The sequence below is a fragment of the Cantharellus anzutake genome (assembly GCF_015039405.1).
Source record: "Cantharellus anzutake strain C23 chromosome Unknown EI90scaffold_37, whole genome shotgun sequence".
NCBI classification, from domain to species: Eukaryota; Fungi; Basidiomycota; class Agaricomycetes; order Cantharellales; family Hydnaceae; genus Cantharellus; species Cantharellus anzutake.
Window position 1 is genome coordinate 20718 of NW_024066987.1, and position 27857 is coordinate 48574.

A 27857-nucleotide genomic window follows, 5' to 3' on the forward strand; every position below is an offset into this window, starting at 1 on the left:
TTAATGTGATGGTAAAACCCAGTACAATCTGACGGGGAACTTCCCACACCTGGACGGACTTGAAAAGGGAGGACGTGGAACTCAGCGATGATGAGAATGAGGGATTGGAATCCTCTAAGTTAATGTGCGAAATTGTCTTTTGGTATCAATATGTACGTCAGAATCCAGATGCTAGGTAGCCCCGGTACTATACACGACTGAGCATTTCCAAAAAGCTGATAGGGACTCCCGGCATTTTCGATTAGGTGATGGTACAACCCAGTACAATCTGATGGGGGACTTCCCACAGTGTCTAATGGAGTATGCCGGGGTCCTGTAAGCATGCAGGTGCCTGACCTACATAATTGGCGTAAACAACGTCATCTCAGTGCTTATGTAATGTCTGACTATCGCTCTCCCCACACACGGAAAACAAAAATAACGCATGTCCTTTCGCCCCTCAGGAACGAACTAGGGGGCACGAACAGCCCGTGGTTCTGTCCTTGCATGGTAATTGGGTATCGTATTGTCGGTCTGTCAACCACCGAGCGGATAGTTGTCGTGTTTCCAGTCTCCACAACTGTCGTAAGTACCCTTTCAGTGTCAACTTTATGCGAGGTCAAATTTGGAATGCTTCCCTCGAGGCTCCCAACTCGTCAATTTCCATTGGGGGCACCCTAATGTCCTCAGTCCCAATATTTCGCCCGTGTCGTATCCAACCAACTGAATCTGCCGGACCGCCTCCAAGGATGAATGCAGCAGGGGGATAGCGCCGTGTGCTACCTCGACCGAATCCCAGGTGATTAACAATTCAGGGTCTTGTGGCGTGAGATGTTTATTACTTTGATATTCATTAGCCTTTAGCTTCTCGCTCGAGTCTCCCTCCTGCTTGTCAAGTCACCCAAGTTTCTCGCACGTCCCCTCCTGTGTGATCGATCTAGTTCCATAAGTTGGTAGGATTCCAACAAGGCTGCACTACGGAACCGAATCCCTTTGTTTTGCATGTCTCAACCGCAGCTGTCGTTTTGCACACCAGTACGCCTCTCCTATCTCTCTCATCAGACGTATTCGTTTGGCTCGGTGATTACCTTGCTCGAGTTTTAGGCCAGCCTCTATCTCCCCTTTTCACAGACGCCTCTCCGACAGTATATATTCAATGCAATCATACAGACCTTACATCTTGAGCCCCGAACCTTTTCTGCCGCTCAGTGACCCCTGTGTAGAGACATGTTCCAATCCAAGGATGATTAGGAATGGTGTGCTGATGTGCAAATTCTACTCTTGATCGTTCTCGGATCAAGGCATTCAGGTTTTCCCGTACCTAGAAACATACAATATTTCTATTCCACCACTTTTTACTGACTTGCAGAAGGCATTTGATATCCATTCCAGGCACTTGCGGTGTCCGAGCTATGATGGAAAAAAAAACTCTTACGCGCTCCGAGATACCAACTGGCTCGGATGGGGGGGTCATTTCTGTGTACTCTGTACAGCCAGCCGTCGCTTCGACTGGCCGGCCCACATGCGAGCTTTTGATATTTACACACCATTCTCTGTTTCTCTGTACGTGTAACTGCGGCGTTGATAAAACCTGGTGGGACCCTCAAACACTGCCCGAGTTACCCTTCCTCTGTTTCTACCGATCTAAATCCAGACTTTGCTCCAGTCGTACATGGCACTCGGCTGGGGAATTCAACACTATGGGGACACCCTATACCGCTTGGCGCAAAAATCCACCGGCGGGGTGGATAGTTCTTTTAATCCAACTCACTATTGCGTTGAGCTACGAAGGTAGTCGAGGCGAGGCTCAATAAATACACTATGCCAGGCACGCGGTCTTAGTATGAAAATTTCTAAGCCATTTCCTTGCTATGCGTCTATCTAGTCGAACAGCTTTCGCACCTCGCCCCTCTTCATGCTTCAAATTATCCTCTTGTCAGAGCGTGTCACAAATGGGGGGGCAACGATTCCCCCTCTTGTGTTCTGGGGAGGGGGTCTTCCAGTCCATACGAAAAAAATTCTCATCATACACACACATTTGCGACATCGGAACTATTGGTCCCAATAAGGAGACCAAGGCCCGTTCCAGGCTTTGAAGATGATTTTCCTACTCCATGAATCAAATTGGCGCTTGCACGAGTTGGCATGTCGCTTGTTTCTCTTTTGCCTTGATCGCTCCCTTTCTGTTGACCCGGCTTTTGAACGTAAATGTATTCGCGCACACTGTAATTTCTACTTGGTAGGACTCCAGCCTCGGGCATGGGGTCGCTACTCCACCAGATCCTGGTGCTACTAGCAGACGGGCCCGCCAAGGCAAACCATCTCCATACTATAAGTGCACGATTGGTTGAACTTTGCGCCCTGCGTTGCAACGCATGTGTCTACCACGTGGCTGTAGGTCTTGCAACTTCCACCCACTCCGGGCTGGGCGGAACTCCACGCCATCTTTGCGACATCCACTGTGACTGCTATATTTTGGCAAATAGTGCCCTTCATTATCGCTGTGGGACCGTATGGTGTAATGTTCGGATCCATCGCGTTCACGAGAGCAACGCAATCCTCTGTTGGGCAAACATAGGTTAAGAACGAGGGCAAATTTCATTTTTGGTTTGATTCACTTAGTTGCCCTTCCGTGAACAAAATCCCAGTCGTTCCAGTTATGTCCGTAGCATTAGGCGGCTGTGGTGGAGTGCAAGCAATGTCGCCCGCGAAAAAATCAGCCGCGACGATTGGAAGCAGAGCAAGTGGGGCGAAGGCACTCCAGAATCGCATTGCAACTTTTCAGAAACTGCTTTTATTAGCGGGGAGTGGATATGGCGTGAGTGGCGACTACTACTAACCTTAGTCTCGAACGCAAGTGTTTGAGGGATTGAGGAGAAAAGGAAGGGAGACCTAGCCAGTTATATAAGAAGCTCCCCTTATCCAACGAATATTTGGAAAGTGGAAAAATATAATCTTCCCTGCAAAATGATGACACCCGTTGCTCGATGGACGCGTTGAAGCATTGGGCATCGTAGTCTACGTGGTAATAGTACCGGTTCCTGTGAACAGCACATGATGTACATGCAACGATCATTGGCGGAAGTGGAAAAAAGAAGTTTCTTCTTTGATACTGGGTACACCCTGAGAAAAACACCCGTAAACCTCCGGAACGCATGGTGCGTTCGCTCTTGAATGCCGCTGCGTAGACGAACGTGTTTTGTTAAGGAGGTCCAAAGAGTTAATGGCACAAGCGTCGAATAAGATTAAACACCGAGGCATCCTGCATGGTGGCAGTAGCACATCTGTCAACAATACCAGGGTGATCTGGGCTAAGATACAAATATTCCCGCTACTCTGTAGGGGGTCTTGTAAATTTTTCGGTCCCGAATTGAATGCAAAAAACGACGGAGTCCTCTATTATTTCAAATTGCTTCATAACTTAGGGTCCTCAGATTGCTCCTCTTTTGTAATCCTCTCTTTGTACCCATACAATCCAACGTATCTCGTCCATTATGGACTCCATTGCGTCAGCGGGCTGGAGACTTGTATACGCAGCTGACGATCCTTCCTTCAATTATCATAGAAATGGGACTGCTGTGATATCCTCCACACCGGGAGCAATTGCGACTTTTGAGTTCTCTGGAACTGGGATATGGGATTACGGTGCCAGACGTGACAACCATGGGAATTATACTGTGTCGTTAGATGGGGGGGATGAGCATCTCTGATGATATTAACGATCCTCGATTCCCTGGGGCCAGGCTATTTTGACATTGACTTCATCATCTGGGAAACGTCTATAATGGATGGTCCTCCCTTTTATTCTTCCGTTTCCGTTTCTCTTTTTTTATCCTCTCTTTGTACTCGTCCAAATACATGTCGTATCGAGCGAAAAGAGTGATGGGTTCTGCCGTGTCAGGTGGCGATCACCAGTTATTAGTATCAAGGAGATTGCTTTAATGAGGATTTAATATGCATGAAATTAAATATTTGATGTCCATATGAAGAGATGGGAGGAAGCTTGTACCGCAGCTTTACTATGGGTGATGCATGATCGCAAAGAACGAGTGCTTGACTCAGTCCGATTGTTACACCTGGTACGCACCCATAGGTGGCCTTCATGATTTAAAATCCTGCTCACACGCACACCATCAAGGTGAATATGTACTTCATTCATGCAGTTTTGAAATTTGACAATCAGGAACAAGGGAGCTGCTGGATGTCGGGTTTGCTGAAAAGAGGGTTTGTGTTGGCATTTGCCTCTTTCGGGGTACAATTCGTAGCACGTGATTTTCCACGCTGCCAAAATCAATCGCTAAGTCATAACTGTGCGTACACAACTGGTCCCTTTTACATAACACCAGACCCGCAATTCAGTATCCATCAAGTGGAATATTGATGAGACTAGAACCAAGTGTTGTTATGTGGCACTCACCGGGATGGAAAGATCTCTCTGCATATAAAGTGATGATGGATATCGATATGCTTAACGACGGCCATGGAATTGGGGATCGCGCGACAACGCCATTGCACCACGTGGTTGCACAATATCCCGGCGTGGCCGGCGTTAGCTGTCCAGTGGGTGTTACTCTTTATAATGCGTTTTTCATTGTTTTTGCGCTTTTGTTTTGGTACTAGAAATGGCTGCTTGACACCGACAAAGGGTGGGAACAATTTAGGAGGTGCGAAAAAGAAAGTTCCCACGAATTGTGAGGATTGAAGAGACCTTGCAAGCAAGGTAATCGTGTCAAGTTCTCAACACATGGATAGCATCCTCGTCTTCGTCGCGAGAAGGGAATGCGCATGGAGGAGGGGTAGACACTGCGGATTCACCGGCATCGAATGAGAAATCGAAATCCACTACCGTACCTGCTGGTGCGTCCCAGAAATCGTGGTGGCGCTGTCAACGAGCCATCAACACCTAGGTCAATCACAAGCGAATCAGTCCTCGCTCCCGACTCTCGAACGAGGCCCTTTGGACGAGAACGGCAGCAATCACCCTTCTAAGAGGACTTCAGCACCAAGATCCCTCTGTTGAATCTTTCTTCCCTGTTCCGGAAAACGGAGTAAAGAGAAGATTATTTCCGGCCCAGGTCCTTGGAACACCCAAACAAGCGAAACGAATAGGGAAGGATCGGCTAGTGAGGCAGCGAGTTATTTTTCATCCCCCGCATAAGTTCGTTTTAGCCGCATTTTGTCGCTCACAGGCTAAGGAGCGACAATCCATCGAGTCCAGACTGCAAGCGAAGCTATTGCGCGAATGGAGCCATGGCCACGAAATGGAAGAGGAAGTCAAACGTGCGTGACTGTATTACAGCGAACCGAAAAGAAGAGGAGTTTAACATATAGCTCAGCATTGTGCATCGCAGAGCGGTCAGCTCTTAGTCATTTCATTGACCTCCTCGCACGTCAGACACCGGTATCCCCTACTCCCAAATACAGCAGATTTTCTAACAGCGTGACACCAAGAAAAGAGCCTTAAAACGATGAAACACAGTGGGAAGTAAATCGCGGTAGGTTTTTTTCTAAATCACGGTATTTTACCTATGGCATTTTGCCCCATGGAAAAAACCTAGTTGGCAAAAAACCTGGGTTGTTGTGCCCAGATTCCACACCATTGGTGTTTTACTCAGGGAAACCATGGTTTCGTGTTGAGTATGGATAATGATACACCGCAATCAAATACGGAGACGGCATTATTGTAATATACATGCTTTAATCACTAAATAATACTGCGATCAATAATGGCTGGATGCTCCATGTTCAATCTCCTGATGGCAGCATTAAGATCGACAATTTAAACGCTCGGCGCTCTAATGGACGGCACAACCAGGTAGGGAGATTCTATCCCTTCAAGTGCATATATGACAACCGCAGGGGGGTATCTATGGGGCCTATCGGGGAGGGGGTTGTTTGGTGCGGCCAAACATCTTGGCGGCTTTCATTTATTTTTGTTTGTCCCGAGTGGAGACTTAGGACTTTGCTTTTCTTCCACCACATCCCAGCAGCGCTTCCTACTGCACCATACACTACACACGTCTGAAATGCCCATCGAACAGGGAGATGAGTGACACCCTATGTGAGAAGGCGTGTACATATGGCCAGACTCTAAAATGCGTGTTTTCACTCACTCGAGTCGCTTCCGCTGCCACCCACCCTCTTTCATTTGCGATCGGCTGCACTCCACGAGCTGCCACATGCACTAGATTATGCTTCAGGTTTACCTGAGAGATAGGCCACCAGAATTATCCCCATCGGGTGGTGGATTGTCGTGCGATCGATAGATAGGTATGTGTGCTCCTTGTTCATGTACCGATCAGTGGCAAAGCCCCTGGGGTACTACGGTGTCCATTCTGGTGAAATACCACGGCCTTGTCTCATACTTCTTGTCGTACAGGTACTTTTCGCTTCTCGGACCTTCACTTGTTGGGTGTGTTGCTGGGAATCACGGTGTGTCATGAAATATTCATCCCGTTTTGCACACTTTCTCCGCTTGCACCATGCTGTATAGCCTTCCTGTATTGGCGTAAGTAAATACAATATGTTCCTAACACGCTGAATACAATGATGTCCAAAGTAAGAAACCAAGGAAAAGCCTAGTATGATACCGTGGTTAATCTAAGTACAATACTGCTGCGCGCACGGTATAAGTATTCCATTGTAAATTACGTGGAGAGTAACATGTCGCGACACCTGGAAAACCCTTGGTACAATACCTTGCGGCCACAGGTAAATCCTCAGCGGATCGTGTTTGGGGAACCCCGGTATTCGGCAAGTTTTACTAAGGGGAATCCAGGTTTTAAACGGCGCATGTATTCCGAGTATTTTACCCGGAACCCAGGCATAATACCGGGGTGTTCCACCGTAAAACACCGTGATTTTCACCCGGGTTTCCCAATGTTTTTTACTGCGATTTACTTCCCACTGTGGAAAGCAGCCGCTCCCCCCCAACTTCCCCACCCCCAACGATTCTGCGCCAGATGGCCCCTTCCCCCCTCCCGTCCAACGCTGCCTACCCATGAGCGATCTCCTATCTTGCAAAAATTCTCACTCCTTTGCAACGAGCATTCCTTGCTCCTCGATGAGGTAGGCTAAGGAGTGGGTTGCGGAGGAACAGATTACGGTGTAGACGACTGAGAAAAGGAAAAAGAAAAGAAATTGAGAACGAAAAGGCTGGTAGATAATTAATTATAGTTTGAACTCTAAAGTGCCAAGCTAGCGCTTATCTATTTATAATTTAAGCGCATAAAATATTTAATTCCCCAGCGCCTGAACCCCTCATTTAATTTTCCCTTTGTGCCTCATAGAAATCTTACTGTCACGCAGTGGTTACGTTGACATAATAAACTATTCCTGCCTTGAAGCTGCTGTCCAATCTCCCCGTCCCTCAGCCCAATATCACGCTGGTATTGTTGGCAGGTGCGCTGCTGCCGTTCAAACGTAGGATGCCTCAAGTTTCGTGTCCTCATATTCAACGATTGTGTCGTTAAATTATTCAATGACTTTGTGGGACCTCCTTAACGAAGCTGATACGCAGGCGTTCGGCTACGCGGCAGCCTTATGTATAATAGAGCGCGTCAACCTGGTCAAGGATGCCCCCAACGAGGCTGAGGTGCGAGTCCCGCTTCGACAAGGCTTTTCAGGCGGTTGCTGATGCCCTTGGCTGGCTCTTCGAACACTCTCTCCTCCAGTCGGTGCAAAAACTGGTCTCTAATCGAAGGCACATATAAGGTTCCCGCCGTTTGTGCGAAAAAAAAAGCGGCCGCGCCTGGCGCCGCTGTCCCTTTTTCGGCAACTCCAGCGCGACCGTTTCGCCACACCGACGCGCCTGCACTTGAAGTGACATGTAAACAGGGTATGATTAAGTGTCAGTAGGTCTTCTCGCCGATTACTGACAGGTTTTTACTACAGGCTCTCCGCGATCATCGTTGTCGGGTAAGGTCCTGCCGCTAGACGCCAAGACCCCCGGGGACGAGCGCTTGGTGATGGTTTACAGCGACATCAAACCGCCAAACTTCCTCATTGACCCTCCGACTTATCGACCTTGGCGGTATCAGCGCACCAGTGCCGCATTCGCTCGTCAGCTTCAACACTACCAGAGATACATTCATTACCCAGTTTTTGGGTTGGAGTCAAGTCCGATAAATCTTTGGCGATGGAAGCGGCTACAGGGCTGTACTATTGGCCAAATCCGGACCGGGGCAAGAGGTTTGGTAAGCCATTCCTCTGCTGAACGTCATATTACGAGTCGACGTTGGCTAAAGGCATGGACAAGAATGATTCCCCAGTGCAGAACTTGAAGGTTACATCTCGTCGAGTTCATTCCGCAAGGGCGTAGACTTTTAATCTAGTGCCGATGGATGCTGTCTCAGTCTTGGTCTGTATACTTGTAAACAACACAAATGGGTACTCACGCCGTGTCGGAAAGTATGGAGGTTTCCTTCCTTCACTTCTGTAGCTTCATCTCCGATAACGCTGTTTATGATCGGAGCATTCACATGTCTATTTTCTCGGCCCATGTTGAAGATATCAGAGAACCATGTGAACCTCGGCAATGGATTGAATATGCCAAGGGAATGTACTCCATGGAGTAATGGAAGCTTCCGATTGAATTCTCTGGTGCTCAACCTCCTTTACCTTCGAAGTCATTCAAACTATCTCATGCGTAAAGCATGCAGGCGCCTGATCTAATTATGTAAGCCATCCTCGACTACGTCCATCAACATGGACACCATAAACGGAAGCATCGGGCAATCCTACAAGGAAATGTCCGTGCGCAAGAAACATAGTCCGACAGATTCAATGGTCGGTCCACAGCGTACCAAGAAAAAATTTCAACACGAGGCTCCCAACTCGTCAATGGTACAATGGCCCCCTAGTGTCCTCAGTCCCAATATTTCGCCCGGTCGTATCCAACCAACTGAACTCGCCGGACCGTCTCCATGGAGGCAAGCATCAGGGGAAGATAGCCCCGTGTGGTGGAACATGTGCTACCGCGCGCTAGGGTTTGCGGGGTTCCTCGACCGAATCCCAAGTCAGGTGATTAACATGGCGTGAGATATTTATTACTTTGATCATCTTGATATTCTTGCGCGTTCATTGGCCTTTAACTTCTCGCTCGAGTCTCCCTCTTCCACTTTCGAGGCAGTAATCGCGATCTCCCTCCGTCTTACATGTCTCAAACGCAGCTGTCGTTTTACACATCAGTACGCCTCTCCCATCCCCCTCATCAGACCTAAGCACAAGTATTCGTTCGGCTTGATGATTGATTACCTTGCTCGAATTTTGGGCCAGCCTCGATTTCCCCTTCTCACAAACGCCTCTCCGACAATATATATTCAATGCAATCTTACATCTTGAGCCCCGAATTTTTTCCGCCGCTCGTGCTCAGTGACCCCTGTGCCTGTGTAGAGGCATATTCCAATCCAAGGATAGTTAGGTGTGGTGTGCTGATGTACGGTTCTACACTTGATCGCTCTCGGATCGGGGCATTCAGGTTTTTACGTACCTAGGAACATATAATATTTCTATTCCACCACTTTTACTGACTTGCAGAAGGCAGTTGATATCCATTCCAAGCACTTGCGGTGTCCGAGTTATGATGGAAAAAATCTCTTGCGCGGTCTGAGACACTAACTGGCTCGGATGCCATCTCTGTGTACTCTGTACAGCTAGCCGTCGCTTCGACTGGCTGGCCCATATGCGAGCTTTTGATATTTACACGCCATTCTCTGTACGTGTACCTGCGGCGTTGATAAAACCTGGTGGGACCCTCGACCTTCTTCTGTTTCTACCGATCTAAATCTGCTTCAGTCGTACATGACACCCGTAGTAGTTCAGCTGGGGATTCAGGGAATGCTCCTTAGCTTTCTCTACACCGCTTGGCGCAAAAATCTACCGGCAAGTGGATAGTTCTTTTAGCCCAAATCACTCTTGCGTTGGGCTACCAGGGTAGTCGAGGCGAGGCTCAATAGATAGGCTATGCCAGGCACGCGGTCTTAGTATGAAATTTTTTAAGCCATATCCTCGTTACGCGTCTATCTAGTCGAACAGCTTTCGCACCTCACCCCTCATGCTTCAAATTAACTTCTTGTCAGAACGAGTCACAAATAGGGGATGCGACGGTTCCCCCTCTTTTGTGCTGGGGAGAATGGCCTCTTCGCTCCCGCCGGGGTCCTCCAGTCCACACGAAAAGATTCCTTGTCATACACACGCATTTCCCAATAAGGAGACCAGGGCCCCTTCCGAGGCTGTGAAGATGATTTTCCTACTTCGTGAATCAAATTGGCGCTTGCACGAGTTGGCACATTGCTTGTCTCTCTTTTACCTTCATCGTGCCCTTTCTGTTGACCCGGCTTCTGAACGTAGATGTATTCGCGCACATTGTAAGTTCTACTTGGTATGACTCCAGCCTCGGGCATGGGGTCGCTACTCCACCAGATCCTGGTGCTACTAGCAGATGGGCCCACCACTGCAAACCATCTTCATCCAAAAAATGCACAGTCTGTCCGTCCAAGGGATGCATTTACCTATGAGGTGGTCGTAGGGTTGGCAACGTCCAGTCTTTCCGAACGAGGGGGAACTCCACGCGTTGTTTGCGACATCCACTGTGACGTAATATCCGCAAACTTTGCTGGTCATCATCGCTGTGGAATTGTATTGAAGGCTATCATCCAGCGCGCCCCCGAAAACAAGGCAATCCTCTATTGGGCAAACATAAGTTGAGAATGAAGGCAAATTTCATTTTTGGTTTGGTTCACCTATTTGCCCCAGCGTGAAAAGAATTCCAGCCCGATCAGTGTTGCCCGTAACATTACCCGTGTTTAGCTGACTGCAATTCATTTGGGCCACGTAGAAATCAGCCGCGACGATTGGAAGCAGAGCAAGTGGGGTGAAGGCACTCCAGAATCGCATTGCAACTTTTCAGAAACTGTTTTTATTAGCGGGGAGTGCATATATGGTGTGAGTGGCGACTACTACTAACCTTAGTCTCGAGCGCAAGTGCTTGAGGGACTGAGGAGAAAAGGGAGACCTAGCCAGTTATAGTCTTCCCTGAAAAATGTTGACACTCGTTGCTCGGGGGACGCGTTGGGGTATTGGGCATCGTAGTCAGAATAGTCTACTTGGTGATGGTTGAGATGTAAACCGGGATAAGTTTCTCACGATAGTCAGAATTTACTCTACATATAACAATATAACAATAAATTCGGACAACTCCGCTACAATACAGCTAAGGTCATAACTGAAAAGCTAGACCTCGTTGACCGATCAAATCTCTGAACATGACCCCCTAAATGACCAGCTAGCCACAACCCCAAGAAAACAACTCGATGATCAAATAGTACCGGTTCCTGTGAACAGCACATGATGTACATGCAACCATCATCGGCGAAAGTGAAGTGCAATGGCTATATGAAAGAGAAACCCCGGGCTTATGGGAAATAAAAGGTTTCGTTCGGGTTGAAGAAACAGGTTTCTTCAATTTGCCTGTTTCTTCCTTGAGGAACAAATGGGAGAGAAACAGTGGAGATCCTGCCTAACCATTCTTCCACGGTTGGAAAGTAATATTATACATAAGATACTGGACACACCCCGAAAAGAACACCCATAAACCTCCGGAATGCATGGTGCGTTCGCTCTTGAATGCCGCCGCGTAGACGAACGCCCGCGTATCAATTTAAGGAGGTCCAAAGATTCATTGGAATTAATAAGGATTGAATAAGATTAAACGCAGAAGGCATCCTGCATGGCAGCAGTAGCACATTTGTCAATAATACCAGGGTGATCTGGGCTAAGAGACAAATAATTCCGCTACTAGGGGGTCTTACAAATTTTTCGGTCCCGAATCGAATGCAAAAAATGATGGAGCCCTCTATTATTGCAAATTGCTCCATAACTTAGGGTCCCCAAATTGTGCCTTTATTCTTCCGTATACCCATACAATCCAACGTCTCTCGTCCATTATGAACTCCATCGCGTCGGCGTGCTGGAGACTCGTATATGCAGCTGACGATCCTTCCGTCAAGAAATGGGACTGCTGTGACATTCTTTACACCGGGGGCAATTGCGACTTTTGAGTTCTCTGGAACTAGGATATGGGTTTACGGTGCCAGACGTGACAACCATGGGAATTATGTATACCGTGTTGTTAGATGGGGGGGATGAGTAACTATGATGGTATTGACGATTCTCAATTCCCTGGGGCCAGGATATTTTGACATTGACTTCATCATCTAGGAAACGTCTATGATGAATGGTCCTCCCTTTTATTCTTCTGTTCCTGCGTCAGGCGGCGATCACCAGTTATTAATATCAAGGAGATTGCTTCAATGAGGATTTAATATGCATGAAATTAAATATTTGATGTCCATATGAAGAGATGGGCGGAGGAAGCTTGTACCTCAGCTTTAATATGCACGATCGCAAAGAACGAGTGCTTGGCTCAGTCCGATTGTTACACCCGGTACGCAACCATAGGTGGCCTTCATGATTTAAAATCCTGCTCACACGCACACCATCAAGGTGAATATGCACTTCTGTACTTCATTCATGCGGTTTTGAAATTTGACGATCGGGAACAAGGGAGTTGCTGGATGTCGGGTTTGCTGAAAAGGTACTTCGAGTGGGTTTGTTTTGCCAGTTGCCTCTTTCGGGGTATAATTGATTTCCCACGCTGCCAAAATAAATCGCTTAGTCATCTGCTCTCCTTCAACAACCGACCCGCAATTCAGCAACCACCAAGTGAAATATTAATAAGACTAGAACCAAATTAGAGACGTGTTGTTATGTGGCACTCACCGGGATGGAAAGATCTCTCTCTACATATTAACATAAAGTGATGACGGATATCGATATGCATAACGACGGCCATGGAATTGGGGATCGCGCGACAACGCCATTGCACCACGTGGTTGCACAATATCCCAGCCCGGTGTTCGCTGTCCAGTGGGTGTTACTCTTTGTAATGCGTTTTTCATTGTGTTCAGTTTTGCGCTTTCGTTCTGGTACTATAAATGGCTGCTGCGCAGCCTTGACCTTGCCTTTGAGCAACAAAGGGTAGGAGGGGTACGAAAAAGAAAGTTCCCACGAATTGTGAGACCTTGCAAGGTAATCGTGTCAAGTTCTCAACACATGGATAGCATCCTCGTCTTCGTCGCGAGAAGGGAATGCGCATGGAGGAGGGGTAGACACTGCGGAATTACCGGCGTCGAATGAGAAATCCACTACCGTACGTGCTGGAGCGTCCCAGAATCATGGTGCTTGTCAACGAGCTATCAGCATCTAGGCCAATCACAAGCAAATCAGTCCCCGCTCTCGACTCTCGAACGAGGCACTTTGGACGAGAACGACAGAAATCACCCTTCTGAGGGAAGAGTATTTCCGGCCTAGGTCCTTGGAACACCCAAACAAGCGAAACGACAGGGAACGATCGGCTAGTGAGGCAGCGAGTTATTTTTCATCCCCCGCACAAGTTCGTTTTAGCCGTATTTTGTCGCCCACAGGCTAAGGAGCGACAATCCACCGAGTCCAGACTTCAAGCGAAGCTATTGCGCGAATGGAGCCATGGCCACGAAAAGAGGAAGTCAAACGTGACTGCATTACAGCGAACCGAAAAGAAGAGAAGTTTTACATATAGCTCAGCATTGTGCATCGCAGAGCGGCCAGCTCTTAGTCATTTCATTAACCTCCTCGCACGTCAGACACCAGTATCCCCTACTCCCAAATCTAACAATTTTCCTATTAACGACTGACGGCGTGATACCAAGAGAAAACAGGATGAAAGCAGCCGCTCCCCCCAACTTCCCCCGCCAACGATTCTGCGCCAGATGGCTCCTTCCCCCTCCCGCCCAACGCTGCCTACCCACGAGCAATCTCCTATATTGTAAAACCCCTCACTCTTTCGCAACAAGCATTCCTTGCTCCTCGACGAGGTAGGACTGAGGAGTGGGTTGTGGAGGAACAGACGTAATAGACGACTGAGCAAAAGAAAGGAATGAACGAGGCGGAAGAATTGAGAACGGAACGCAGGGAGAAATGGGTCGCCCGACGTTGCATGAGACATTGTCCAACAATTACATAAGAAGAATCTCGCGGGCCGCGACATTCAAGTTGTACGTACATACATCTGACACAGTCAAGCGCACGAAACCTTCCGATTACGATTACGAACTTCGACTGGTCTCCACGCAGCGAATACGATTAAACCTTTCATCTGTGCAATCGATGCATGTTGCGTCATTTCCGCACCCTTACCTTGATGCCAATAACAAGCTCCCGCCTCCGTCGTGTATGCGGGCGCTAGGACCAACGCGGAACTAAGCCCAGGGAGAAGAGCCAGGAGGCGTACCCCTTTAATTAATTGGGCTATAATCCAGGCGCATAAGATATCTAATTTTCCCTTTGGGTTCATAAAAGCCTCACTGTCACGCAGTGGTACGCATGCCCCATGTGTGCAAACTATTCCTGCCTTGAAGCTGCTGCCCAATCCGCTCGTCACTCAACCAATATCGCGCTGGTATTGAAGTTGGCAGACGCGTTGCTGCCATGCAGGATGCCTCTGCGTTTCGTGTCCTCCTATTCGGCGCTTGTGTCGCTAATTCCAATGACTCTTTGGACCTCCACAACGAAGCTAATACGCAGGGATTCGTCTACGCGGCGGCACTCGAGAGCGAACGCTCCATGCGTTCCGGGGGTTCACAGGTGTTTCTCTCGGGCCGTGTCCAGTACCTTATGTATAATGGAGAGCGTCACCTTCCAACCGTGGAAGAGTGGGTCAAGGACGCCCTAACGAGGCTGAGGTGCAGTCCCGCTTTGACAGGCACTGGCTCTCCTTCCGTCGGTACCGAGATGGGTCTAATCACGCCCCCGTCCGTGCGAAAAGCGGCCGTACCCCCGCCATCCCTTTTTCAGTAACTCCAGCGCGCTGTTTCGCTACACCGACACGCCTGCCCTAGTGCGGAATATAAACACGGTATGACTAAGTGTCAGTAAGTCTTCTCGTCGATTACTGACAGGTTTTACTACAGGCTCTCCGCGATCATCGTCTGGGTAGGACTCTGCCGCCGGAGGTCAAGATCTTGGACGAGCGCTTGGTGATGGTTCCGGGCGACATGAAGGTTGTATTGGAAAAATTTGGACCGGGGTGAGAGTTTTGGTAGGCCATTCCGTTAGATGTTGACTACAGGCTTGGACAAGGATAGTTTCCCAGCACTGAAGGCAACCTCTTGTGGAGTTCATTCCATGAGAGCGCAGACTTACGATTGCCACCGATGAATACTGTCCCGCCAATACCTGACATTATTCCCTACGGTCAACTGTTTTAGTGTTCACTTTAGGTAGGCCGGTTCCCCATTCAATATTAACCTTAAGTACATCCCTACACCTGGTATGTTGTAACCCTAATATCGTTATATCGTGGCCCGCGCACAGTATTGAAAATTGAAACATAAGGACTGTTGGTGGCAGGCATGGGGATGTATGGGGTGGGCTTCAAACGATAATAGCCGAGTTGATTAGGCAATTAATACTGGCAGTGTCATCATTGGTCTTGTAGCAATCATTACATACCATCGTGGGATTCGTGTAACCGGTGCTATTTAGGGTGCGGCGGGGAGATCTAGCGGCGGGTTATTAGGTCTTCATTCAGTTTGATACATGTTGGAGTTAGGGATTACGCGTGAAGGCAGTTGCTAATACAATCTAAGTAAACATGCCAAGAAAACGTCGATGTGCCCTCGATCAAGCTAGCCTATTATAACCCTGAGGCACTAACACCTCCGATCAGTTGGTTCAATGGTAGATTTCTAGTTAGATGAGGTGGAGTTGTCCTCGCTCGGAGTCCACGAACTCCCCAGACCTCTCATCGCTCAAATCGCGGTTCGGGCATGATCAGCATGCACTCCTAGCCAGAGTGTGGCCACACACACGTATTCTGAGACTCGGGGAAGCATTTAGCCGGAGGACCGCGGTAATAAAAGTCATTGAACTCGCGGGAATCAACCGTCGCAAACATGGGAGTTTTTGATTGAATTGTTCAACCCCCGCGCACTGCTTAAACCCTTTGAAGATCTGCAGTACCGGTCATTTGATGAACAACTCCAGTCAACAAGGTCTAACGCGGTTAACTGATAAGGCTGAGCCCGGCTTGCTCATGCATTTCTGCCTTGGAATACTACGAACATTCGTCGCGTTGGCTCGCTTGATCTTCCAGCATGTCTTTTGTTCACTGTGCACTGCATAAATTTGGGGGTTTACTTTGTCTTCTACTTCCTGCTTGGTGCACTCCTCGGCGTCTCTTGGAAACCTCTTCAGCTGGGGCCCATAATCGGATGCTTTCCTCCTGTATATCCCCTAGTTGGTGTCGTAGGGTGTCATCGCTCACCCTCGTTTCGCACTCAGTCTGCGATTCCACCAAAATCCTGTCTTTCTTCATCCCTACCATGGACTCCTGGTGGTTTCTCGCTTTAGCTCTAGCACACAGGATGTGCGTGAGTGCCCCTTCGTTACATGTGTTGACCCCCAGCCCTTTCCTGGATCGACAGACACACATCCGAGCTATTGGACAAGTGTTTGAAGCGGGGAAACGTATTTGGGATGCTCCGATGACTCGTCGAATCACCTCTAAATGTAATTATGCAGCGGGCTCCGTATTCGTATAAGACCTTGCCTCAAGTAGAATGGCTGCAACGCGGATACCATTGGGTGCGAATTTACAGTCGCCCACTGAATAACCCATTGAGTCAACGCCCGGAAAACAGTCCGATTGCTCAACAGTTGCATCTGTGAGGCGCGCCCTGACTTTTATCAGATTGTGCATTTCACCCCCGATGCTCCATCGCCTGACTCGAGGGAAGGATCTTCTGTCATTTAGCTAGCTCAATGTTACATAAGCGCCCATGCAATGAACACGAGGCAAATCCACGTTAGGTGCAGCCTTCTTCAGAAACAGGGCCTAAGGACTGCCTGAACGATTGCTATCCATCATTTTCAGGTCTGTGTTTTAGGGTTTGCTTGCCCATCTATCGGATCCTGAGCAGCTTAGTCCTCCATATGCCACACCGAACATTCAACAATTCAATGTCAGTGTCTGTGTGCATATTTGGAGACTACTCCCCCCGCTCGCTTGCCTTCGCGCTTATACTCGGTGTCACTGGTATGTTTCCCCCAGCGCAGCAGGGCTCCTAACTTACGCTCGCTTGCCAGTTACCTCTGGTTATCGCGTGGTTATTCCTTTCCCTTCCACTTGTTGCTGTTCTCTGTATGTTTATTTTTAACCCCTTGTTTACTTGACTTATGAATTATTCGTCCTCAGCTCCTGTTCCACCCGCTTACGCTGCTTTTCCGCTTTCATCTACCCTCCACCTTCCCCAACTCCGCCTTTGACTTTTTATTTTTACTTGGTATTTTAATTGTGCTCTCTTTGTATTGCTGCACCGGCTCGCCCTTGGCCGTTGTTTTCCTGTCCCGTAATCAGCATTCTGCGCCGGCCCATGTTGGTCGGACCGATTAGGCTAGGCTGATGGATTTGTTTATCGGACATCTCTTCCGAACTTCATCATGGAGCGTATTTATTCATACACTCAATGCATACCCAAAATCTGGCTGCTTATTTGTTGTGCTGGATCGGCTACTTGGCTGTCTTCTTCGCGACATTTTTACGCTCGACTGATTCAATCTCCTTCACTTGGTTTTCCAAAGCCCTACCAGAATAGTTGATGAGAAATTGGAAGGAGATGGGAGACGCAAAATCCCTGTACTAGGTTTACGAGCTCACGAAGAGTCTCTATCCGGCCCGCTCCTGGAGAGGAGCACCGAATCCCGTACATGCTGAATGACAGCGCACAACATTGAGATCATCGACGTTGGCGCCGCATGCGCTACAAGCGTGAGACACGATCACGATCAACGTGAAGATCAAGACGATTCACGCCTCATAGACACGAATCCATGCCAAAAGCGTGTTTGGGATCTGGACAAGATTGGGGATGGGAGAAAACTTGAGAGCGGTGGCGGCAATTTGGAGAAGGAAATTGGTGCTGGTGATGGTCATTTTCTTTAGCTGGGGGTGCCTGCTGCTGGCAACGGTGAAATAGCCAGGGTAAATGAATCGACATCGGCGAGTTTTGTTTCATGCGGGTGCTTACGATGCTGTCGCGGATAATCGCCATATTATCGGTCGCAGGAGGGATATAGTTGACAGGGGCTGTCCAGGATAGGATATGTCTGGTTAATCGGGATCAACCTTCTCCGGAATAGCCCGGGTGTACTGTGTCGAAAAGACCTCCATTGGTATGAATGCTGAGAAGTACCACTGGAAGGCAGAAGGGTTGACGCTGCCGCAGTGTGTGCCCCCGAGACGAGACCATCGTGATCCCTGTGAATCATTCCATCGCCTGGTGTGGTAACTTGGATGTCGGGAACAGGGAGAATTGGAGACTGTAATGTGCTCCGGGCGTTGTCGTTCAGAAAACAGAGAAGGGAAATGAGTCAACTTCGATTTTCCTGGCATCGTTCAACGGTCTTGGAAGGGGGGAAGATTAGCACGTTCATCGAGCATTACGAGAAATACAAAACCCGGGAGCATTCCAGGACATAACCAAACAGAGAGAACACGCTAGCACACAAGAAAATGGCCTCCGTGGAGGGTTGAGATATTATGAGGCAGGTGCTAATATGATTACAGGGGCACGTCAGAGGCCGACTTGATGCCTGTGAGGCCAAAATGCACAGGGATTCGTGAATTCACATGCGCAAAAGTCCTTTTGACATGATGAAGCACGACGGCCCAACAAAGTTGACACTGGGGCCTGGGGCCACGCCCCACCCTTGCAGGGCCGGTAGGTATCCGCGTACAGGCATGCAACTTTCCCACCACGTCGTACGGCGAAACTCCGTAGTAGGAATAAACCTGTGCTATGAAGGCGATCTCGGAGTAATACCCGCCAGTGAAGTGGTAGTCGCAGAACGGTGAAGGTGAGATCGAGACGGACTCCCGTTCTGGCTCGACGTTCGTGGGAAGGGGTATATCCAGTTTTCCCGAAGCGAGTCGCGCCATTAAAGCCTCCCAGTCTCCCATGCACCTTAGGGTTCCAAAAGCAAGTGTGTTTTTCACATCGGATGTTAGAGCTGTATCCTTCTCCCAATGTGTGGGTCCCTGAATCATGATATTATAATAGGCAGAAAGCAGAAACTTTTCGAATCCCGAATGTAATCCCTCATCGAGGAGCGATTTGCTGTCGACTTTGTGTTTCTTGTAAGATTCCAGCACGATATCCCAAGCGTCCTCTGCAATAGCCGGGCAGCAAGCCTTGCTCGCGATACGAAAGACATCAAGAGCAGAAAGATTTGGTCCCAAGTGAAGACGGATCATGTCTTGCGTCATCCTTGAAACAATTTTGCGGGCACGTTCCTCAATGTCATTGGCACAATATTTGTGCGCGACCTGCAATACGTGAAGAAGTTGCCTTAGGTCGGGGTTTTCTTGAACCAGACAAGAAGTGAAAGGGCTTGTCACAGATATGAGTATATCGGCATGAGATCTTCGCAAATGATTACCCACTCGAACAAAACATCCACAAAATCACGGAATGCTTCGGCGCTATCATCCAGCATGATGGGTTCATCGGAGTCCTCAGTAGAGTCTATACCCCTGAAGACTTCGCTGATGTGAGCAAGAAGGGCTCTGGGTACCTGAACGAGGAACACGTCAAGTATTATTAAGGCGTTGAAATGGATTAGTAGGGCTTGATAGGTTCTCGTACCAAAAATTCATTCCCTTCGACTATGAAGATTTGAGAGCCCCTGGGAAGCAACGTAGAGGGATGCTTTGTATTTCGAACTTTATATCCCTGGTCTTTCGGTTCCATGGGGACCAACGAGGTGGTACAGAGTCTTACACAAATCGCTTAAGTAGAGTGTGCCAGTACGATTGAGTCTGGATGCTCAGCGTGCCATCCTCGCAGATGTGACAGTTGGATCGATCGGTCTGTCACACCGTCCCATTCCTCAGCTTGCCGGATCCGAGCTGTTTGCCACCCATTGAGAAAAGGCCAAAGCCGCTAAGCCTCTCACAATGAGCGACAAGGAGTTGGGATCACGCTCGAGTACCCCAGGGTCTCAAGACCCGGAAGATTATCTGGCGGAGTCCCTTAGCCTGCTGGGTGTCGAGGCTGTTCCCAGCGACAACTCCCTGTCATATGGTCCATTGAAACTAAGTGTCGCATCAAAGGTGATTGAAATCCCCCTTTTCTCGTTCGTCGATTCTCACCCTGGTTCAAGCTAGGGAAGGTGATCTTACTTTAAACTATATCGTACGCGTGTCCCCCACCGATCTCAGGGCCTCACCCTCATAGGCAAACACTCTGCTGGCAGACCAGTTCTTTTCTCCCTCCTTGGTGTTCGGGGAACTTATTGAGCGGAAACGCATTGTTCTCGAGGGATTAACTGGTGAGTACATCATTTATTCGCCTTCACATCCACGGAGCATTAAAAGCTAAACGTCCTTGCAGTACTCGAGCTAGGGGCAGGGGCAGCTCTGCCATCCCTCCTTTTAAGCGTAATTCCGGCTGCTCCTTCACTGGTAACAATTACAGACCACCCAGATCCGTCAATATTCATGAATCTGCAGAACAACGTCCGAAGAAATGCGAACCTGCGTTCCGGATCTTGTAAGGTATCTTGCCTTCCCTACATATGGGGGGAAGACCCTGAGCCACTCCTGTGAGTGCGACTCATGTTGCATTTGATGGGCTCCGTAATTTAGGGTGACATGTTTATAGGAAAGAGGCAAGACGTTTAAATCCCAATCAACAGGGCAAGGGCTACGACGCCATGATTCTATCGGACCTTCTGTATTTCGATTCATCCCATCGGGACTTGATTGAATCGTTGACGTTGCTTCTTCGGCGACATCCATCTTCAGTAGCCTATGTTGGTGCCGGCATCTATACCTCTGAAGCTACCTGCTCGTCTTTCTTTTCCCTAGCTGAGGAGGCAGGATTGGCCAAAGAGGAAGGTCAGGTAGAGCCTGATTGGCTTGGAACAATGGTCATCGGAAGATTGAGCCGGGAAGATCTTGCAAAGCATAAAGCAAATTCGAGATGGTGGACTCTTCGGTGGATGTCATAATTACAAGCCCATGAAATTGAATAAGTTAAGCTGGAATTATGTTTTCATCGCTGGCGCTAGACAGAGGGACGGCTGAGCTCATCCATGGCGTATTGGCAGTATTGGATCCGCTCGTATTGCTGAAAGGTCTATGGATGCTTCCTTCTCTGCATCAACTTCTCCTATCAACATGCTGAAAACATTAATCATTGTCAGTGCAGTGACTGAGGGCCACACGTCAATGACATAACTTGATAGATGAGAGGTCAGGGAATGCCCGGCAAAACTTAGCCGTGGCAGGGAGAAAATTGGGAGAGAAGGAAAGAAAACCTACATCATATCACCTTTCACCAGATACAACCCGAGAGGGACCTCTTCCACTGACTCATCTGCACTGTATATCCGTTCAGTGGAATTCGACAAGACGACATTCGAACGCTGATCAAATCCAGACAGCGTTCCCTAGATATAAACATGGATATCATGTTACAGCCGACACGCCCACCAAGTTAATGGGCTCACAATGATTGTGCGGCCATCTTGAAGTACTAACAGTACTTTACCTATAATGTTCAATGAGAATGCAGCGACGCGCCCAACACGCCCCTACAGCTCACTATCCACATATCCTACAAGACTAGACATGAGTGCGATGAGTGGGGAAGGATATGTCCTTGAGTGGGACGTTCGCTTCGTGCACGGTTGCAGAAAACCTACAAAACCCCTCTGAGATGAGCGCAAAAGGAAATATACACGTGATCTTGGCCGAACAAAAAATGATGGGAATTGATTTAGAAACCAGCCAACGACCATTGCCTACATGTGACGTTATTATGTAATAAATATTCATTGCGTGCGGTCTCATCGTCCCCTCCCTGTTATTCCCCAACCCAACCCAATTACCAAACTAAAATTATTAATTACCATTACAGCGCTTGTGTATTGTAGAACGTGCTCGGAATAGGGTTTGTTTAGTGCAGTTAGTGTAGCATTGCTTATCGGTGTTATATATACATTGAAGTCATCCTTGTGCAATAACTGTGGCAAAAAAAAATCCACCATGAATGAATCGAACCTGCACAAGCAGGGGGGAGACAGGGTCATAAACAGCGCTATAATCCACTAGACCAAGTAGACCTCAAATGGATCCGGTCCTAAAAGTAATATATAAAGTGTTAATTTCAGCCACGGATCCGGGGTTGATCACGAAGTCAAAAGCCGCCCAATGTACATTTTTCATGACATTGATCACCCCTCGGAATTGAAGTTTCTCATCTTAAAGGTTTTCTAAGGGAGAAAAAAAAGAAACACCATACAGGACTCGAACCAAGACCCATCCAGACACGGGATTGAAGGGAATCCGGCACCGGCCACTAGGCCAAACCGCCACCGCTAGGGGCCTCGACCAAACCATATATATGTATAGTTAAACTGGCCTCAATTCCCTCGCCCCCCTTCTTCCACTATTTTTTTCTTACTGCATACAACTTTCTGTTCCCTTCCGTTAAATGCCCCACAGTTATGAAGGCGCCCGGGCCCTGCCCGTGCGTCTTCACGCTTGCATCCTATTCATTTCCTTCATTGTAATTGGCGGATTCAAACAAAATATCATCATTTTCATATTTGTGTAAATTCATCAAACACGTGATTTTTTTGCGCTGGGGTTTTGTAGGTTCACTCACGGTTGCTTGACCTGACCCTGCTTCGTGCACAAGTGGTGTGATGGGAAAGAGAACGCAATATGAATGCGGAAGCAAAGAGGCACCTTTCCTTTTCTTCTATCATTCAAAACTGCAAATTCGTCTTCATCTTGTGGGCCGTTGAGAAGGGTACCACTACTTCTCCTGCGGCCGTGGAGTTTATTTTGTTTGCTAGAACATCATTGCCCCACGTTTGAAGCATGTGCACTAGTTTTTTGCTGACACATGCTATAAAGTTGGTGACACATTGATTGATGTATCTTGTCTTTGCAAGTGTGTAACTTCTTGGGGATCCTTCCTGTCTCCATCCTAACGTATGGATGCAATGTACGAATGGTATTGTTCAGAACTGCGAAAGCGATTGTTTCGCGAAATTTGAACCAAATTGACGCGAGATATCAAGTACGTGGTAAAGAGCTAATAAGTAATGCCACTCTACGTATTCTGTGAAAGTAACACGAGAGCATAGTGCACCTGTCTAGTCCTCCGTTTGAGAACGTTACATTGGTGCTATGTAGTGCAGACAAGATAATTTCAACATTGTGTTTGTTTATATATATGGATCGACTCAAACCCTTTCTGGTCCACCTAAGCGCCGACTCCGCGTTAAAGACATCAGTTATATGGGCCCAGAAAGTGCGTCATCGTCTATGTATGATGGGAAAGGACTGGCCACGGAGTCGGAGCCCACTTCTGCTTCTGACGGACATGCAAATCTCGACATGGAGATTCAGCTCCCTCGCACTTTTCGAAGAGCCTCGAGGTATGTGTTGTCGTCCTCAAGCCTCAATTGCCTTTCATTCTGACCACACGCGCAACCAGCAGGGAAATAGATTGCGGCAAGTAAGTTAGTCTCCCAGTATAAGATTCACGAGAACTGACACAGACGTTTCTCGAAAGCATCCTCCGAACTGGTGCGACGCGTCAATCGCGCATTCATACCCCATGATCCTCACAGTTTTCCCCAAAGTGTTTGGAAAGACATCGTTCAAGGGAAAGCAGAAGGAGATCGTTGAAGCCACGCTTCGGGATGCGGACGTCTTTGTCAGTGCCCCAACTGGGATGGGAAAGGCAAGTGTCTAGACTCTGCATTCCTGCCAGTCATTTAACATTGAATGACGTCCGATAGAGCCTTTGCTACCAGCTCCCTGCTGTAGCGGAGCCGGTATGTTACATTGTTGCACCCTCGGCAACTTTTGACCGATTTCTCGAAGGAGGGGGGGATCACCCTTGTTGTCTCCCCGTTGCTAGTGCTCATGAAGGATCAAGTTGCGAAACTACGCGCTTGTGGCATTGATGCATACTCCTTAACATCGGAGACTCCTACTGCAGAGAAAAATGAGGCATGATTGTGCCCCCCACTGTGCCAACTGTTGAGCTTTAACTCATCCTTCAGATTATGACCGGCCTAGAATCCGGACCCGCCTTCATCACATTACTTTATAGTGAGTTGCTTGCACGAGTCCAGCGAAGACATTGCTGAAGCGGACGCCCCAAGTTACACCCGAAAAGTTGATGGTGGAAAGTTTCATGGGACTTCTGACACCTCTGAATCGGCGTGGTAAACTGAAGAGGCTAGTCATTGACGAGGCAAGTATCATACGGCTGTGATTTGGGATATTCTCACCCACTAAATGTCAAGGCGCACTGTATCTCTGTCGGTATTATCATTCCTCAGATATGTTCTGTGAATGACCTACTCCCAGGAATGGGGACATGACTTCCGCGAAGAATTTAGAATGCTTGGCCGTTTTCGAGACCACTTCCCGAACGTCCCTATCAGCGCTCTGACCGCAAGTGCCACTCCAGCGTAAGCATCCTCCGAGCGTAAGAGTTGTCTGTAATGACTCACGACCCAGACAGGGTTCGGTCCGATATCAAAAAGACCCTACAGATGAGTGAAGAGCATTTGTTCTCCATTGTCTATCCATTCAATAGAGATAACCTCTTCTACGAGGTACGTTTTTAAACGCTTGCTGCCTCAGCCTCTCTATCTTCTCATGACGAAGGTTCGGCCAATACCGTCAATGCCCCAAGAGGCTCAATTCGAACTCATTCACGCCTATGTTCGTTCGCTTACGGAAAGACGGGGTCGCCCATCATCCGGAATCGTATACGCTCGTGCGCGTGCTACTTGTGACGAGCTTTCCAAGTATCTGCGAAGGAAAGGTTTGGCTGCGCGGCCATATCATCGAGGCGTGCCCCGTCCACGACTTGACCTTACATTGCAGGAATGGCTGGATGGAGATGGGTCATGCGATGTCGTGTGTTGTACAGTAGCATTTGGTATGGGTATTGACAAAGCGGACGTCCGGTATGTTTTCCGATCGCACATCTAACGCCAGTCAATAATGTGTACGGAACCTAGGTATGTTATTCATTTCGATCTACCGAAATCTTTCGAAGGTGCGCAAGGTGCCTAGTCCGTTCGGTGTATGTAATATGAACATTTATTAGGGTATTATCAGGAGACAGGTACGTCGGACTCAATTGCACCTCAGACGGCTGCCTGATCCTATGCTAGGACGTGCTGGCCGTGATGGCGAGGTCCGTACACTGTATTCCATCCTCGCACTTTGGCGTTATTAGCCATAACCCTGCAGCCCGCGAAATGCATATTGTACTACTGTGGGTGGTTTATTGGCTGCAAGGTGCAGGAAAAACCCTCCTTACAACATTCCAGCTCGAGAGGAAGCCGTCAAAATACGACATTTTGTGAAGAAGTCACAGGCGGTGCGTACATGGCGCGGGCCTGAACCATCACAAAGGGCTCCAAATAGCGTTGAAGCGGTATCTCAAATCCGTTTTCATTGCGTTGAGACGCTGCTAACATACCCACTGAATCCCAGTTGATATCATACGCAGAGAACACTGGAATATGTCGTCACGTTGTAAGTGTCCACCGTCAAAAGGGAATATCTTACCAAATCTTCTTAGCTCATTTGTCAATACTTTGGAGAAGTCATTGATTTCCAAGACAAAGATCTAGTGAAAGTCGCATATTGTGACAAAATGTGCGACGTGAGTATGAGATATAGATGCATTCTGACGTACAGATGTTTGAGATGTTTGACGTGATCATCTGAAGGTATGCAAGAACCCGGAAAGGACTCGCCAGCGTAAGGCTGATCTCGATAGCGAAGAGTGGATATGTTCACAAGTCCCCAGGCTCCAGCATGAGGCACGATCGTTGGAGAGCGGTGACGAGGAAGACCATACCAAATTTCCTGGTGATCGGAGGTTTACTGACGTCCATAAGTCGAATATCGGTACTGTTCTTCCACCATCGCATTCCGCATCCTTCCGACTCCCTCAAACCCGTCCACGACTGTCGTTACCGGAATCAAAAGCAACTACGGTTAGGCCAAAGCGGTCGTCCCTTGGGTCTTATGACAAAATGGATGAGGGTCCGGTCCTTCGGCGAGGGCTCATCAATTTGGCTCAACCTGGACAGGACAACTACGACTTAGTGGATCTAAGCATTACACGAGTCAAGCGCACTTCCTCTGTAGATGAGGCTGTTGATGGCGAGGATGAGGCTTATGCAGCTAAGCGCCCCAAGACATTTGGAGGTAAAAAGCCAATCCGCAGGGCGTCTTCTATGGCACCGTTTAAGGTGCCTTGGAAGGTACCCCCGGCAGCATGGTCAGACAACACGAGTGCAGGTCCAAGTGTTCGGCCCAATGGTAAATCCAGTTAAATCCATTTGATCCCGATCTTGATTGAGAATCACATCCATAGAGCCAAAAGAAGCTAGCAGTGGCCCTGCTCCGATGGTTGGTGCCACGACAGACGATCTTGGTCTTGATCTCCACGAGAAACCCCACTCTAATCTGAGCCAGCCAGACCCCCACGTTGATCAGGACGAAGGTAGTGATAGCGATAATTTTTTCAACCTTAGGATGACGAAGGTTTTCTTAGGCCTCATTCAACTCACCAACGAACAAAAATTGGCTTTGGTTGAGGATTTGGAGATCGATGTCGCTTTTTCTGAGAAAATCCCTATAACTGCAAGGGAGGATGGATTGGAGACCATACTTTCTGCCTTGCGTCATTCATTACTGGAAAGGCGGGATGCCGCTGAACAGGTCTGGGAAGATGTGCAACGGGGAGGACGGTCACTTGACGGGCTGAAACGGTAGCTCCACTCAGAATCCCCTCGATGAATCCCCTGTGCTGATGATCTCGATGTGGCAGCGCTCATGTGGTGCGCAAGTGTGCGATACGACTGGAGTTCAATGCTATGTCGTACGCAGCGAACACTGAAGGATATGTGGACAAAGTGGGTGCACGCTCCAGGGCGGCCTTTGGTCTTGGTTTGGGCCACCGGAAGACAAAGGAGATAGAGGAATGCTTAGATTGTTTGAAGGGTGCCGTTGGCAAAACTAGATGAATATACACGCACTCTATAATAGGTGCATCTTAGGCCTAGCGTACGAAGCAATAAGGCGGTGTACTTAGATCAGGTCTTCTCGATGTCGACGACGTAGCATCTGATGTTCTTTATATGCATAATCGGTGCTCCAGTCAGCCACTACTAACAAGAAACCCAGGATGAGCGACCAGTGACTAGAATGCCGCAGGACCATATAGTGCGGTCATGATGGTTCTTAGGTCGGAAAGACGTGATGACATGTAGTCCTGGCAAAAAAATGGAATGTAACTATCGATCCTTATCCGAATCTTCCCCTTGCAATGGGCTTAGCGATTTCAGTTCCACAGACTCCAGAGGGCGCAGTCAGATCCGCACCAATGGAGTGGCGCCGGCAAGATGATATTAGAAGCGCTGTGCAATTACATTAGAAAACCACTGATCGAACGGCGGAATGAACAATTCCTCGGGCGGATATTGACACCGTTCCAAAATAAAGCAAACCAATCATGGCACTATGTATTGGAGGCAACTCACAACACAGATGTAGCTTTGAATATCTTCAATTACGGCAACTTCTTGAGGTCGCCCTTCACTCCCCTGATTCTCATCCAAACCCAGTATCATGAATTTGGGTTTGGCCGTCCCGGTGAGCGGCTGCCCTTTCAATGGCCCACGCGGAGCCATTGGATTGTGTCCAGAAATTAATCCAAGAGCAA

The 27857-nt window shown here is 48.4% G+C and overlaps 11 protein-coding genes across 11 annotated transcripts; 7 read left to right on the forward strand and 4 right to left on the reverse strand.

The window, feature by feature from the left end:
* Positions 1-2155: 2155 nt before the first annotated feature.
* On the reverse strand, positions 2156-2927 carry EI90DRAFT_1594864 (uncharacterized protein). Its single transcript, XM_039051939.1, has 3 exons — positions 2820-2927; positions 2598-2767; positions 2156-2540 (listed from the first exon to the last, which is right to left on the reverse strand). The coding sequence occupies exons 2-3, from the start codon at positions 2749-2751 to the stop codon at positions 2272-2274; spliced, it is 423 nt and encodes a 140-aa protein (XP_038913937.1). The 5' UTR covers positions 2752-2767; positions 2820-2927; the 3' UTR covers positions 2156-2271.
* A 494-nt stretch (positions 2928-3421) lies between these two features.
* EI90DRAFT_1594889 (uncharacterized protein) lies at positions 3422-3739 on the forward strand. Its single transcript, XM_039051940.1, has one exon. The coding sequence runs from the start codon at positions 3474-3476 to the stop codon at positions 3687-3689; it is 216 nt and encodes a 71-aa protein (XP_038913938.1). The 5' UTR covers positions 3422-3473; the 3' UTR covers positions 3690-3739.
* A 720-nt stretch (positions 3740-4459) lies between these two features.
* On the forward strand, positions 4460-4681 carry EI90DRAFT_3065450 (uncharacterized protein; the record flags this gene model as incomplete). The annotated part of the gene is made up of 1 exon (XM_039060873.1): positions 4460-4681. One exon carries the CDS (start codon positions 4460-4462, stop codon positions 4679-4681), a length of 222 nt encoding a protein of 73 aa, XP_038913939.1.
* A 2855-nt stretch (positions 4682-7536) lies between these two features.
* On the forward strand, positions 7537-8475 carry EI90DRAFT_3065456 (uncharacterized protein). Its single transcript, XM_039060874.1, has 4 exons — positions 7537-7573; positions 7653-7816; positions 7873-8174; positions 8237-8475. The coding sequence occupies exons 1-4, from the start codon at positions 7554-7556 to the stop codon at positions 8297-8299; spliced, it is 549 nt and encodes a 182-aa protein (XP_038913940.1). The 5' UTR covers positions 7537-7553; the 3' UTR covers positions 8300-8475.
* A 1857-nt stretch (positions 8476-10332) lies between these two features.
* On the reverse strand, positions 10333-11033 carry EI90DRAFT_3065463 (uncharacterized protein). The gene is made up of 3 exons (XM_039060875.1): positions 10946-11033; positions 10722-10891; positions 10333-10664 (listed from the first exon to the last, which is right to left on the reverse strand). Exons 2-3 carry the CDS (start codon positions 10873-10875, stop codon positions 10414-10416), a joined length of 405 nt encoding a protein of 134 aa, XP_038913941.1. The 5' UTR covers positions 10876-10891; positions 10946-11033; the 3' UTR covers positions 10333-10413.
* Positions 11034-14505: 3472 nt separating this feature from the next.
* EI90DRAFT_3126264 (uncharacterized protein) lies at positions 14506-15107 on the forward strand (the record flags this gene model as incomplete). The annotated part of the gene is made up of 3 exons (XM_039063903.1): positions 14506-14828; positions 14881-14932; positions 14988-15107. The coding sequence occupies 3 exons, from the start codon at positions 14506-14508 to the stop codon at positions 15105-15107; spliced, it is 495 nt and encodes a 164-aa protein (XP_038913942.1).
* Positions 15108-18811: 3704 nt separating this feature from the next.
* On the reverse strand, positions 18812-20154 carry EI90DRAFT_3290621 (uncharacterized protein; the record flags this gene model as incomplete). Its single annotated transcript, XM_039067232.1, has 3 exons — positions 19722-20154; positions 19520-19650; positions 18812-19466 (listed from the first exon to the last, which is right to left on the reverse strand). Coding segments are annotated over exons 1-3 (891 nt in total), but the record flags the coding sequence as incomplete, so codon positions are not given.
* On the forward strand, positions 19930-21380 carry EI90DRAFT_1595140 (uncharacterized protein). Its single transcript, XM_039051941.1, has 5 exons — positions 19930-20188; positions 20239-20247; positions 20313-20406; positions 20469-20679; positions 20739-21380. Exons 1-5 carry the CDS (start codon positions 20033-20035, stop codon positions 21085-21087), a joined length of 819 nt encoding a protein of 272 aa, XP_038913944.1. The 5' UTR covers positions 19930-20032; the 3' UTR covers positions 21088-21380.
* EI90DRAFT_2926821 (LSM-domain-containing protein) lies at positions 21166-21711 on the reverse strand (the record flags this gene model as incomplete). Its single annotated transcript, XM_039054929.1, has 4 exons — positions 21166-21259; positions 21401-21528; positions 21589-21629; positions 21684-21711. 4 exons carry the CDS (start codon positions 21709-21711, stop codon positions 21166-21168), a joined length of 291 nt encoding a protein of 96 aa, XP_038913945.1.
* A 2000-nt stretch (positions 21712-23711) lies between these two features.
* On the forward strand, positions 23712-26035 carry EI90DRAFT_3281352 (uncharacterized protein; the record flags this gene model as incomplete). The annotated part of the gene is made up of 17 exons (XM_039066819.1): positions 23712-23837; positions 23896-23931; positions 23981-24109; positions 24163-24211; positions 24265-24356; positions 24409-24423; positions 24473-24576; positions 24630-24723; positions 24776-25080; positions 25135-25172; positions 25224-25241; positions 25291-25313; positions 25370-25394; positions 25450-25556; positions 25616-25657; positions 25704-25787; positions 25855-26035. Coding segments are annotated over 17 exons (1467 nt in total), but the record flags the coding sequence as incomplete, so codon positions are not given.
* Positions 25708-27161, forward strand: EI90DRAFT_3065486 (uncharacterized protein; the record flags this gene model as incomplete). The annotated part of the gene is made up of 5 exons (XM_039060876.1): positions 25708-25854; positions 25910-26452; positions 26508-26636; positions 26688-26904; positions 26964-27161. The coding sequence occupies exons 2-5, from the start codon at positions 26164-26166 to the stop codon at positions 27157-27159; spliced, it is 831 nt and encodes a 276-aa protein (XP_038913947.1). The 5' UTR covers positions 25708-25854; positions 25910-26163.
* Between the last annotated feature and the right edge of the window lie 696 nt (positions 27162-27857).

What these genes read in the sequence shown, in the direction of transcription:
- EI90DRAFT_1594864 (XM_039051939.1), bottom strand. Translation starts at nt 2,751, where the DNA reads ATGCGATTCTGGAGTGCCTTCGCCCCACTTGCTCTGCTTCCAATCGTC. An exon ending in GTTCACGGAAGGGCAACTAA is followed by an intron (nt 2,541 to 2,597) that starts GTGAATCAAACC and finishes TTTGCCCAACAG; the next exon opens with AGGATTGCGTTGCTCTCGTG.
- EI90DRAFT_1594889 (XM_039051940.1), top strand. Translation starts at nt 3,474, where the DNA reads ATGGACTCCATTGCGTCAGCGGGCTGGAGACTTGTATACGCAGCTGAC.
- EI90DRAFT_3065456 (XM_039060874.1), top strand. Translation starts at nt 7,554, where the DNA reads ATGCCCCCAACGAGGCTGAG. An exon ending in ATGCCCCCAACGAGGCTGAG is followed by an intron (nt 7,574 to 7,652) that starts GTGCGAGTCCCG and finishes TCTCTCCTCCAG; the next exon opens with TCGGTGCAAAAACTGGTCTC. An exon ending in TGAAGTGACATGTAAACAGG is followed by an intron (nt 7,817 to 7,872) that starts GTATGATTAAGT and finishes TTTTTACTACAG; the next exon opens with GCTCTCCGCGATCATCGTTG.
- EI90DRAFT_3065463 (XM_039060875.1), bottom strand. Translation starts at nt 10,875, where the DNA reads ATGCGATTCTGGAGTGCCTTCACCCCACTTGCTCTGCTTCCAATCGTC. An exon ending in TTTCACGCTGGGGCAAATAG is followed by an intron (nt 10,665 to 10,721) that starts GTGAACCAAACC and finishes TTTGCCCAATAG; the next exon opens with AGGATTGCCTTGTTTTCGGG.
- EI90DRAFT_1595140 (XM_039051941.1), top strand. Translation starts at nt 20,033, where the DNA reads ATGAGCGACAAGGAGTTGGGATCACGCTCGAGTACCCCAGGGTCTCAA. An exon ending in TGTTCTCGAGGGATTAACTG is followed by an intron (nt 20,407 to 20,468) that starts GTGAGTACATCA and finishes ACGTCCTTGCAG; the next exon opens with TACTCGAGCTAGGGGCAGGG. An exon ending in GAAGACCCTGAGCCACTCCT is followed by an intron (nt 20,680 to 20,738) that starts GTGAGTGCGACT and finishes ACATGTTTATAG; the next exon opens with GAAAGAGGCAAGACGTTTAA.